At 47.1% G+C, this 12,500-nt stretch overlaps 1 protein-coding gene across 7 annotated transcripts in view; it reads left to right on the plus strand.

The window, feature by feature from the left end:
- Positions 1–12,500, plus strand: part of cnksr2a (connector enhancer of kinase suppressor of Ras 2a) — an 83,728-nt gene that overhangs the window by 56,436 nt on the left and 14,792 nt on the right. For 4 of the 7 annotated variants that reach the window (XM_031583930.2, XM_031583934.2, XM_031583932.2 and 1 more), the window contains 6 exons: positions 2,166–2,383; positions 6,993–7,041; positions 7,968–8,143; positions 8,946–9,019; positions 9,210–9,349; positions 12,255–12,358. In XM_031583930.2, coding sequence (XP_031439790.1) covers positions 2,166–2,383; positions 6,993–7,041; positions 7,968–8,143; positions 8,946–9,019; positions 9,210–9,349; positions 12,255–12,358 — 761 coding nt within the window. The remainder of the gene's footprint in view (positions 1–2,165; positions 2,384–6,992; positions 7,042–7,967; positions 8,144–8,945; positions 9,020–9,209; positions 9,350–12,254; positions 12,359–12,500) is intronic. The other 3 variants (XM_031583931.2, XM_031583933.2, XM_031583936.2) reach the window with 1 other exon arrangement.

Genomic DNA, 12,500 nt, shown 5'->3' on the forward strand with positions numbered 1-12,500 from the left:
AAGCTTCCCCTTTTCTGGAGAGAGCTGGAGAGGTGCTGCACACTGGAAGCCTGTCTGAACACAGGGGACAACCACAGAACCTGCACAGCTCCTTCCTCCTTTCTATTTGTCAGTTTTGTGTAATAAACTCATGGTAGACAGACAGAAAGACAGACAGATGGATAGATGGATAGATAGATATATAGATAGATAGATAGATAGATAGATAGATAGATAGATAGATAGATAGATTGATAGATATAGAAATGGATAGAAAAAGCGTAGGGACAGTGGCACAGGTAAAAAGGGATAGAGAAAGCAGACAGCAAGAAAGAGAGATGGAGAGAGGAGGATTATGTAATAACCAGAGACCCAATAAGCTCACTGAGGTAAAAAAAAAAACAGGATGACATTTTCTGAACTTCCTAAGTGCTTTGTTATTGTACATCGTAATGGCTTCTCTACAAGGTCTGTAAGTGGATTTGTGTCATTTGAGGAAACATTGCCGTGTTCTCAAGCTTTTCTGAGCTGGAAATGTCAGCTCCGTAGCATCTTTATAGTCAATTTCTGCTGCGTTTGGTCATGTTAGATTAGATCAGGTAGTCCTGGCTGTAACTGACACAGAGCCGTGGCACAGGTAAGAGACGTGACAGGGATCAGCACTCTGTGAAGGTCACTGGCGGGATGAACATTAATGTGTTTCATCCCAGACTGAGAGAACATTCAAGTGACCAAGGCACACCATATAACATATAAAAGGAACAGACACTCATGAATAAGGACATGACTATTAAAAGTATAGCAGTGCATCAAAAGCCATAATGTGTTATACAGTACATACACACACATGTGCACACACACATATACACACAGGGCGAAGGAGAGAGCAAAGATCACACAGTCCAGGTAGCAACCATCTCAGAAATGGGTCGGGCCCTAATCCATTTCAGAATAACCTGCTCTCCGGCTCTGGTACTGCTACAGCAGAGTGGTGTTTGTGTGTGTGTGTGTGTGTTTGTGTGTGCACTGTGTGTGTGTGTGTGTGTGTGTGTGTGTGTGTGTGTGTGTACTCAGCTCTTCACACAGAGACAATGTAAACGGCCGTCTGTACCTACAGCAACCTCTCTTCCTACCCGACCCACCGGTATTTTATTGCACATAAAATATTCACGACGCCTGCCAGAGCTGAAACTTTTTTTTCTCTCTTTTTTTGTTGTTGTCAGAATGAGGATTCTCCTCCAAAATGATCTGTAGTCATGGAGATTCTGACACTAGCTCTCCTGAGTGCTGCTCTTGTTCAATTGGCTGCTGCCAGGCAACAGGGGCACTCAGGGGCGGGGATATGAATCTCAGGGCACACAAAGCATCTTGCCGTGTCAAAGGAGGGTCGAAAAAGGGTTTCTTGAACTTGTCTTGTGGAAATTGCCTGTGACCAATCGCAAAACAACCCCAAATCCTTGTTTATCTGAGTGTTTAAAGTGCGGCTAAATCTGTCAGTTTATAGTGTGGTTAACTTTATCTGTCATTAGTCTGTTGTTTGTGAACTATCTGCCTATTGTTATCTGCCCTGTGTTTTTGCGCACTTAAAAATGCGAACAATAGATTTGCATTCGTGCCAAACCAGAAACATTGTGTACCACCAGTGAAGGACAAACTTTGTGTTCAAGTGCAGGATGAGCGAGTCTTTCTTTTGAATGTCTCTTTTTTGTGGCCTCTGCTGTGTGGGTTGATGGTCGTGGATGGATGAGTCGTGTCTGTGGTCTGTGTCCTCTGAGCAAGACTTAAAGCACTGTTCTTTAGAGAGCTTAAGAATCCTTACTCCATTATTAGTGTGCTTTTCCTTTACTTCCATTTTCTTAAATGTTTTTTTTGTAATATCTTGTTTGGTATTTTCTTTTTTACAAATGTTCACGCAAAGGACTTTAAATTGCCTTCGTATCAGTGGTGTCATATAAATAAACTTGCGTTGCCTTACCTGAAAACAGTTCACAAACCTGCAGCCAGACATGCACACCATGTGGACCAACTAGTAACTGTTCATAGGTGTGACAGACCCAACACAACCGTACACCTCAACCTATCTACCCATCTATTTCTCTCTTCATCCCCCTCTTTTCTCCCTCCTCTCTTCTCTGTGTTCTGTTCTCTCTGTTCTCTCTTAACTGCTCCCCCCTTCCGCTCCCCAGATAACTCCCTGCTGCGGTATGTGGGTGAAGACAAAGGCCCGCCCGAGGAGTACCTGACGGGCCGCAGCGCCAAGCGGGACACGGGCAAGCGGGGCAAGAAGCGCAGCGAGAAGGGTGGCAGCCCGGCCCACTACAGCCTGCTGCCCGCCCTGCAGATGGAGGTGCTGCGCCAGGAGTCCATGTCCACCCCCAGCCCTGACTCCACCTCGCTCTACCACGTGAGTGGCCTTGGCTCCGTCAGGATCGCCTGTCTGGTTGGTGTGGAGAGTATCTGTGTGTGTGTGTGTGTGTGTGTGTGTGTGTGTGTGTGTGTGTGTGTGTGTGTGTGTGTGTGTTTTGGGGGGTGTAGCAAGGAGTTCAGCTAGAGAAAATGTTGCCCGTGTTCAGACATTTGCTCAGTTAGACAAATTTATCAATAATCAATAAGATAGTTTGTCACTGTTAGTCTTGACCGCTATCCCTGCAGGAGCTTTACACTGATTCCACTGATTCCACAGATTCTACAGAGGGACAAAATGCTCTCTTGGTTCAACCCTTCTTCCAGCCATCTATCCCTTTTAACAGAACCCTTGAGTTTACCTCAACCATGACTAAACAAAATGTCTTGAACTTTCGCCTTTGAGAATTGCCCTCAGCCTCTACTCCTCTTGTCTGGGAGAGGACAGGAGAGTACTCACAATGGGACAGTGTAGGCTCAGCGTGGGTCTTAGGAAGGATGTCTTTACTCTGAGGGGTGTAATTGTTTTGCCCCCCCCCTGAGTGAGGTAAAGAGGCAGTTTCTGTATCTGGAATTCCCATCTTCCAATCAAATTCAATATCTCTGATGGCTGAACATGTTGACATCCAATCAGATTTCCTGATGGTGGATGGCTGGGTGTCAGATTGACTCATGGACTGGGCCCGTCTGCCCAGGTCTGCTCTTCCAGATCAGGTGAGACAGAAAGAAGAGGAGGAAACGGATCCTGCCCTGGATCCTGACTCCCCCCCTCCCAACCCCGTGGGTGGGGCTATAAGGATCCAGGGCAGGATCCGTTTCCTCCTCTTCTTTCTGTCTCACCTGATACGACACCCAGCCATCCACCTGCCACCATCAGGAAATCTGATTGGATGCCAACACGTTCAGCCATCAGAGATATTGAATTTGATTGGAAGATGGGGATTTTGTGTGAAGAGGTGCAGTTATTATAGCAGTTGACCTATCTAGGAGTATGTGTGTGTGTGTGTGTGTGTGTGTGTGTGTGCACGGATGCTGAGCAGACAGATGGTGGTTGTGCGAGTGTGGGCGGAGTTTTGAGAAGGTGTCATCATTCCTGCTGACAGGAGCTTTGGGAATGGCCAAACGCCCATCTCTGGGTCTTGCTCAGACCTTCTACGTCTGAATCAGCTGTAATGGTCAAGCGTTCTGTAGGTGAAATGTGACAGTTGTGATTATGTGATTATTATTGTGATTACGTGTCGGAGAAATGAGTGTGTGACTGCTTGCTATCCCCCACCACTCCTCGCTATCATAACACACTTGCATTCATTATGACAAGTGCTATGCAGTGTCATGTAGTAAACAATACAGAGTGCAGTCAGAGCGTTTAGTTAGTACAGCTTGTTTCTTCTCCCAGATATTTCTCCTAGATTGCTCATCGTTCAGTATGCAAATGTGCCCCTGCTTGTCAATTCATAACTATAAGAATGAGGCCTCATGAGGTTTAATTTACAGCTATTAAGAAAAAGGCGATGTTTTAGTCATCTACACACACACACCCACGCGCACGCACACACGCGCGCGCGCACACACACACACACACACAAACACACACACAGCTTTCTTTCCAAACATTGCTCAATGAATAATAAGTGTGAAAGGTTCCATGGAGTGTGAACATTGTTAGTTGAGGGTGACTTCGAAAGGTTGTGTGTGTGTGTGTGTGTGTGTGAATACAATTGAACATTTTGGTTCCAGCTTCCCTACCACTGCTATTTTAAGTGCGTGACAGGGGTCACAGTGCAGCGTGGAGAGTGTAGGAGGCAGCACCCCAGTGGCCCTGCGGGCAGATGGCATGCAGTAGCTCTCTGTACCCGCCCCATCACTTTGCCACCCTGGGCAGCGCCTCACCGCTGTGCCTTACTCAGCACTTTACTGCCTATTGTTCCTGTGGCTGCAGAGTTACTTTAAAATAGGGGCTGTGCTGTAGTGTGTGTGTGTGTGTGTGTGTGTGTGCGTGCCTGTGTGTTTATCTGTGTGTATGTGTGTGTATGTTTATCTGTGCATGTCTGTGCGTGTGTCTGTGTTTGTCTGTGTGTGTGTGTGTGTGTGTGTGTGTATGGTTTGTCTGTGTGTTTGTGTGTGTGTGTGTGTGTGTGTGTGTGTGTGTTTGTCTGTGTGTGTTTATCTGTGTGTGTGTTTGTGTGTGGAGTGAGTTTATATGCTGTTTTACTGTGGCTGCCATATGTAAGCTACACTTGTTTTGTGTTTTGCTGCGTTTTGTTGTAGACTGTAGTGCTGAGCTGTGTTGTTCTGCTCCATCATGTGTCGAGTATCACATTTGGGGTTCAGGGCTGTGTTGTTGCTATGTTACGTATGCTATGCTATTGTGTTGTAATATCCTGTATTGTCCTTTCTCGTGCTGTTTTTGTGCTATGTTGTGTTCTGTTGTGTTATGCTTATTTGTGTGCTCTAATATAACACGTGAGTTCATCACGCATATGATAAGAAGCTCTGTGTTTGTGTTGTGCTCTTATGCTCCATGCTGTGTTGTGCTGTTCAGCGCTGCGTGGGCTAAGGTTGCTGTGCACAGAGAAACAATGTCCCCAACACTGGGGACGGGCTTACAGTTGGACACGGTTCTGCACTGCTGAGTTGGACACCAGCCTCGATGCGCTGTCTCTGAATGGACATGGTCTCCTGAGAGTCTGAACATTTGGTGTAGCTGCCCTAGCCTGGGCAAAAAAACTAAAATCACAGACTTTAGCAAATACGTGTGTTGTGTGACCTTTGACCTTAGCTTGGCAGCAGTTTTGACCATATGCCTGCCCTGGGTCCCCAGAGAAACACGGCATCACAATTTGACGTCTCTCCTTTTCTGCCCTGGATTAAACTAACACATTTGACTCAGCTAATGAAAAGCTTTGTTATCAAAATCCGTCGTCCCGTCACATCTGTTAGAGCACAGGGGAAAAAACGAGATGCAGCACGCAATGCAATGGGCCTCTAGAAGCTCATCCGACGCACAGAACAACTCAGTACAAGTTGTTGTGACAAGCTGTCCAGTCGCAGTAATCAAAACAGAAATACAGTGCTGGTGCTACAAGTGTGTCCTTTTGAAATCGACCTTAATGTCACCCTGAAGAGGGGACTTTTTATTTGACCATCAAACAGTGGTCCCTTCCCTTTGTCTGTTGTTCTGGGCACAGTCAGCCATCATCAGACAGAACAGAGTGGATTCAACACTGTTTTTGCCAGTATGGCAGGCTGGTGGTGATCGATAAGTTCAATTGATACCATTATCTCAGAGGAAAACAGCTCATTGAAAGATCTCTCTCTCTCTCTCTCACACACTCTCTCTCTCTCTCTCTCTCTCTCTCTCTCTCTCTCTCTCTCTGTCTTGTTTTCATTCTCTCTCTCCATTCTGTGTCTTTCCGTGTGGTGTGTGTGTGTGTGAGAGAGAAGGGGACAGAGAGAGAGAGAGAGAGCATGTGTGAGAGTGTGCGGATGTGCTTCAAGTACTGATGACAAAAAAATCCCCATCAACACGCCGTTAGTGATGAAATTTACAAAAAACGTTGGCATCATGGCCTCCCACAAACTCTACACTCACTCACCCACAGTTTCCATAGAATAAAAAGTGAGCCATAGCTGGAAAGAAATGTGGACACTGGCTACAGACGGCCTGTTTTATGTGAGAGTGGTGCGTATGCAGCTTTTCCGGGAGGTTTTCCGGGAAAATTGTCGTGCAGTTTTTATACTCCTAATAAAAAGCTAAACAGAGATGCTCTTTTATAAACTGGTGGTGAAGCCTTGACCTCTTGGGAGGCCGTGCATTTTCACCATAAATTATGCCATATTCAGGATTTCAGGGTTGCGCTCTGGGCATGAAACTGTTGAAAGTTTGATGAAAGTTTGTGACTTTTACTGACAGCAATATACCCTGATACTTTCCAAAGCACATAGTGCCATTAGCCTATTATGCACAGATTTTTTCCCCATTCATGTATATATTTAGCAGATGCTTATTGCCCAGGTAATGCCCAGAACAGGTTTGATGTACATATTTTAATCAATATTTGTGCTTTTGGGGAACCAAATTCATGTCATTGCTCTTCTAGGTGACCTACATAAACATGTAGAGAGATCGCCCCAAAAATGCATACATTTTGGTGGGGTTTATTTAGTTAATTATCTCTGCTTAGCATATTCGCTAACCTAGAGGAACCTTGTGCCTGACATCAAACCTCCTAGCCTCCTACTGTGGTTGTCAGGATGGCTGTGGGAAATTAGACTTTATTTTGAGCTCTATTTGAAATCAGCGGGTACCTTCGATAGGAGGCGGTCTTCTCTTCTCTTGAATAGGAATCTCTCTTTCAGAGCACACTTTGATCACAATATGAAAGCCTGACATACTCATTTTACCATTATAATGCAAAGCGACTATGAAGCAAAAAAAGACTTTCGCCCTCCCTCTCTTGGTGTATGTCATCCTCAAATAAATGCAATTTTGTCTTCATTTTTCATGGTTCCTCTCTGGCTTAATTTGCAGCCAGAAAGGATTGTCATGATTCTGTCATTTCCAGTCTCTGAGGCACCCTCTAATGCTGCGCCTCTTCTTTGGTCTGCAGACCTTCCAGGCATCATCCCTGCTGTCGAAAACCAAGAAGAAAAGCAAGGGTGAGCGCACGAGGACACACACACACACACACTTAAACACACACACACACACACACACACAAACACACACACACACACACACACACACACACACACATACATGCACACACACACACATACATGCACACACACACACACGCACACACACACACACACACACACACGCACACATACATGCACACACACACACACACACACACCTACACTCATACAGACATAAACACACACACATACAGTATATACACACACAATTGTCCTTGTTCCCCCTGCCCATGTCACATTCACTACCCATCATCCTCTGTTTGACGAAGGAATATCAGTAGCATATGGCCAGGTCTGCACACGCATACTCTCTGCCCAGTTTTATCAATCCATCAGAGCGGCGTAGGCTGTCACCCTGAGCTGTCAATCAGGGGACATTTACAGTGGAATCAGCCATGTCAGCTGTCTGTCAGCCACCCCTTCAATTACTCCAAATTTCTTTGGGCCGCTTTGGGTTTCCACATAGCCGAACCGCCAGACAAGTTAGTTATGTCAGTAAGAGAGGGGATTATGGTTGATGCTCATCGTCAGACTGCGGTTGACTCAGCTTTCTCTGCTTTCTCGGCTCCTCCCCCTTTATTTCCTCTCCTCTCCTCTCTTGTGTACTCCTGTCTCTACTTTCCTGTGTTCTCCTTCCCCCCCCCCTCTACTCCTCTCTTTACCATCTCTGCTCTTCTCGTCATCCCCCTCTCTTTCCTCTCTCCTCGCCTCCTCTCCCTCCCTCTCTTCTCACCCCCTCACCTCTCTCCCCCTCTGTCCTCTGCCCTCCTCTTCTCCCTCTCTCTTTCCTCTCTCCCCCTCTGCCCTCTCCTCCTCTCCCTCTCTCTTTCCTCTCTCCCCCTCTGCCCTCTCCTCCTCTCCCACTCTCTTTCCTCTCTCTCCAGCAGGTCCCATGTCTAGCATCAGTAAGCGGCGGATCTCCTGTAAGGACCTGGGCCGCGGTGACTGTGAGGGCTGGCTGTGGAAGAAGAAGGACGCCAAGAGCTACTTCTCTCAGAAGTGGAAGAAGTACTGGTTTGTGCTGAAGGACACCTGCCTGTACTGGTACATGAATGAGGAGGTAAGAACACAGAGAGAGATCCGAAAGCCTTTGTTTGCTTACTGAGACACATCACTCACAAAAATACACACACACAAATACACAAACACAAACACAAATACATACGTACATAGTACATACATACATACATACATACATACATACATATATACACACACACACACACACACACACACACATACACACATATATACACACACACACACATACTTATTGAGCTTCAAGGAAATCAACGCAAACTCACCTGCTGTGCGAAACATTTTAATTATGAAACTTTTAGAAGTGATCTCTCCAAGGCCTTCTGTATTCTGCCTTCTCTACACACACACACACACACACACACACACACACACACACACACACAAACAAATACACACATACACACTCAGGAGCCAAACAGCTGTGCTACCTTGGACTTGTTATGGTGCCAGAGGCGAAGCTGCAAAAACATCGATCCGCTGATGGAGTTTTCATTGGCCCAGCCTGGGCCCCTCCTCATCCTCACAGATGGATTAATCAGAGTCTGTCAGGGGCGGCGGCACCCTAACTGATGACACAAAACTCCTGTCCGATAGTCAGCGTGAGGGAGATGGAGAAGCCGTCTCACTCGCTATCTAAGATTGCCACTGAGATGGTTTTGTTTGTTTGTTTTCTGTCACTTCTCTCTCTCTCTCTCTCTCTCTCTCTCTCTCTCTCTCTCTCTCTCTCTTGAGTTTTCTCTGTTTTCATTTGTTTAGACCCACACCACCCACCACCCCCTGTATTCGCCATTTTCTCACTTCCCACACTTTTCTCCCAACAGGACGAGAAGGCTGAAGGATTTGTCAGCCTGCCTGAGTTCAAAATCGACCGTGCTAGCGAGTGCCGCAAGAAATAGTGAGTCCAGATTAAAGCAGCATCTTGTGCACGATATAGTGCAATGTGTGTGTGTGTGTGTGTGTGTGTGTGTGTGTGAGTGTGAGTGTGTGTGTGTGTGTGTGTGTGTCTAACACATTCTGTCTTTTAAAAGATCAAGCATTTTTTATCCGGATGTTGACCTGCTCTCTTCTCTGCCTCTCCACTCCAGTGCGTTCAAAGCCTGTCACCCGAAAATCAAGAGCTTCTACTTCGCTGCCGACAGCGTGGACGACATGAACAGATGGCTGAGCCGGCTGAACATGGCGGCGGCCGGCTACGCCGAGCGGGAGAGGATCAGGCAGGAGCAGGGTGAGAGGGGGCGCCAGGGGGCAAAGGGGCAGCGGGGCAGGGGGGGCAGTATGGGTGGGTAAGAGGTAGGATGTGGGCAGTCACTGGTAGGAGCATACAAGGTGGGAGAGATGGGGAAGAGGGTCCCTCATGAACCCTCCAAATATGTCCACTCTACATTATCCTGGTAGGTTATGGGTGGCCCGCACATTGTCCTACATTAGTGCTGAAACAGGTTACATGTCCCAGGTCAAAGTCTTTACAAGGGACCTCTCACCCCACCCACCCACCTTTGGGTTGGAACTGGTCGGGTCCAAGAGTGAGATTGTAGTGTAGCTGTGAGAGTGAATGGGTTTGGTTAGCATTTAAATACGGTCGAGGAGAGGAATGAATGGGTGTGGACTACGTTTGAGTGGCTGTGCTCTGACACGGGGGTGGCCCATTACTAGGTGCTGTGTACATCAAATACCTTGGCCATAGAAAAGTAGATCCTGGGATTAAATCTCAGAAATGCCCAGTCCTGCCGGGAGTTCATAAGGTTTCACCATCCCATTGTGACCACATGCTGCAGGAGAGGGTTGTACCTCATAAAAGCCTTTCACATTTTCTCCTTTGTCTGACAGGTACTTCCATTGAAACCTCAGTAATGAACTTTTAGCAATACCATTTCATGCAATGAGGTTTAGAACTCTATGGTCATGAGTTGACATCTTAAACTCAGTAGAACTTAGGATAAGTTCATTATCAATGAGGTTTAGAACTCTATGGTCTTGAGTTGACATCTTAAACTCAGTAGAACTTAGGATAAGTTCATTATCAATGAGGTTTAGAACTCTATGGTCTTGAGTTTCCATCGTGTGCTCTGATGTCCAAGTACTGGATAGGTGGCAGGAAAGCAGGAAGAGCTATGCTAAGAAGAGAGGGAGGTTGAGTGCATTTTATGCAAGTTCTTATTAGGTGTATGAGGATGGTTTGGATTAAACATATTGGGCTTTTGTCGGTTTCATCTGCTGTTAGGCAAGTCTCATTTATCTGTCTTCATCTTGTGTGTGTGTGTGTGTGTGTGTTTGCCTGGGTGTGGGTGTTTGTGTGCCTGTTAGTGTGCGTGTGGGAGTGTATGTGCAAATGTGCTGTGTGCCAGGGACCTGCCAACCTGGTGGGGCTTATTCCGGGGTGTCGTGGAGAGCTGTGTGGCTGTTCTCAGGGGAGCAGAAAGCGGAGCGGGGAATCGGTTGGTTCCACTGGGGACAGACAGGGGCTGAGGGGGGACGAGCCCCCCCCCACACCGAGCGCACCCCATTGCGCCTCAGCCAGCATGGCTAATGCACCCCAGCCACATGGTTTCATCACTCTTTCACTCTCTTCTGGTCCCCCTTTAGCTTTCTTTCTCTCACTCTTTCTTTCTTTCTTTCTTTCTCTCGCTCTTTCTTTATCCTCTCTCTCTTCCTTTGTCTTTCGCGCTCTGATTTCTCATTCTTTCGAAGTCGGTCCATTCCATATTTCATGAAGCTGTGGTGTTCTAATTAAGGACCAAGGACCATGTGATATGGAAACACTGCATACGAATGACAGCATCCACATGAAGATATGGCTGCACACACATACAGAAACCGTGCGTGTGGACACACACATACACATGCACACAGACACACATATATACACACTTCAATCAATGAAATAAAGCTGTTGCTTTTATAATGGAATGGGCTTTCATTCAGCTGGGGATGGCTATGAATGGGGGCTCTGTGTCTGTGTCTGTGTGTGTGTGTGTGTGTGTGTGTGTGTGTGTGTGTGTGTGTGTGTGTGTGTGTTTGTGTGTGTGAGTGTGTGTGTGTGTGTGTGTGCGCGCGCGTGTATATTAGAGTGTGTATGTGTGCGTGCGCGTGTGTGTTTAAGTGTGTATGTGTGCGTGCGTGTGTGTGTTAGAGTGTGTGTGTGTTAGAGTGTGTGTGTTAGAGTGTGTGTGCGTGTGTGTGTGTTAGAGTGTGTGTGAGTGTGTGTGTGTGTGTCTGTGTGTGTGTGCCAGCATTCGTGTGTGTGTGTTTCTCTGTATGTGTTAAATCTCTGAGTCCCTGAGGCTGGCTGTCACACGTTGTCCTTCAGCTCAAACTCAGAGCATCAGGTCATCAGACCATTTCCCTCACAGCTCTCTGCTTTTCTGCTGTCTAGACCACCTCGTCTGTGTGTGTGTGTGCGTGTGTGTGTGTGTACCTGCATACCTGCATGGCCCCATTCATGTGTGTGCGCACGTGTGTGCGTGCATGTGTTTGCGCGCGCGTGTGTGTGTGTCTGGGGGGGGGGGGGGGGAGGGGTTGGGTGGCTTTGCAGTAGGTGCACATACGTGATGGGTGCATGCATGTTACCATTAAAGGTGTGTGTTTTCATGTGTGTGTGCTTGTGTTCGTGTCTGGTTGTGCTGGTGTGTGCGCTACTGTGTATGCGTGTGTGTGTCTGTTTGTATGGAGGTGCGGTACATGCTTATCAGCTCCCTCTTCAAATCAGCGTTTAGTTCTTTGAATCCCCAGCGAGGAGGCTTAATGCAGCTCGGCTCCTCGTGCTGTTTACACAGCCTCATTTAATCACGCCTCGCCTCCTGCGCCGCTTTTTTCCAATAACCCTCTCAGAAAAGTACCTGTGCTATAATGATTATAATTACCTGCCCTCTCTCTCTCTCTCTCTCTCTCTCTCTCCCTCTTGTTCCTTCTCTCTCTGTCCTCTTTTCTTTGGTTTTCTCTCTTCTTTCTCTTTACTTTCCTCTTACACCTCTTTTGTATTGTTCTTTCTGTATCATCTCTCTATACTACTCTCTCTCTCTCTCTCTCTTCCCCTCTCTCTCTCTACCTCTCTCTCTACCTCTCTCTCTATCTCTCTCTCTTTATCTCTCTCTCTCTCTTTCTCTCTCTTTCTCCTCCCTCTTTCTCTTCAGCTGACTACTGGAGTGAGAGTGACCATGAGGACAACGAGACGCCATCGACCCCTAAGCAGGACAGCCCTCCACCCCCTTATGACACCTACCCACGCCCACCCTCAGTGAGTCACTGTGTGTGTGTGTGTGTGTGTGTGTGTGTGTGTGTGTGTGTGTGTGCGTGTGGGTGTGAGAGTGTGTTTGAGTGTGTGTGTGTGTGTGTGTGTGTGTGTGTGTGCGTGTGTGTGAGAGAGTGTGTGTGTGTGT

The sequence above is a fragment of the Clupea harengus genome, chromosome 17, assembly GCF_900700415.2.
Source record: "Clupea harengus chromosome 17, Ch_v2.0.2, whole genome shotgun sequence".
Taxonomy (NCBI): Eukaryota; Metazoa; Chordata; class Actinopteri; order Clupeiformes; family Clupeidae; genus Clupea; species Clupea harengus.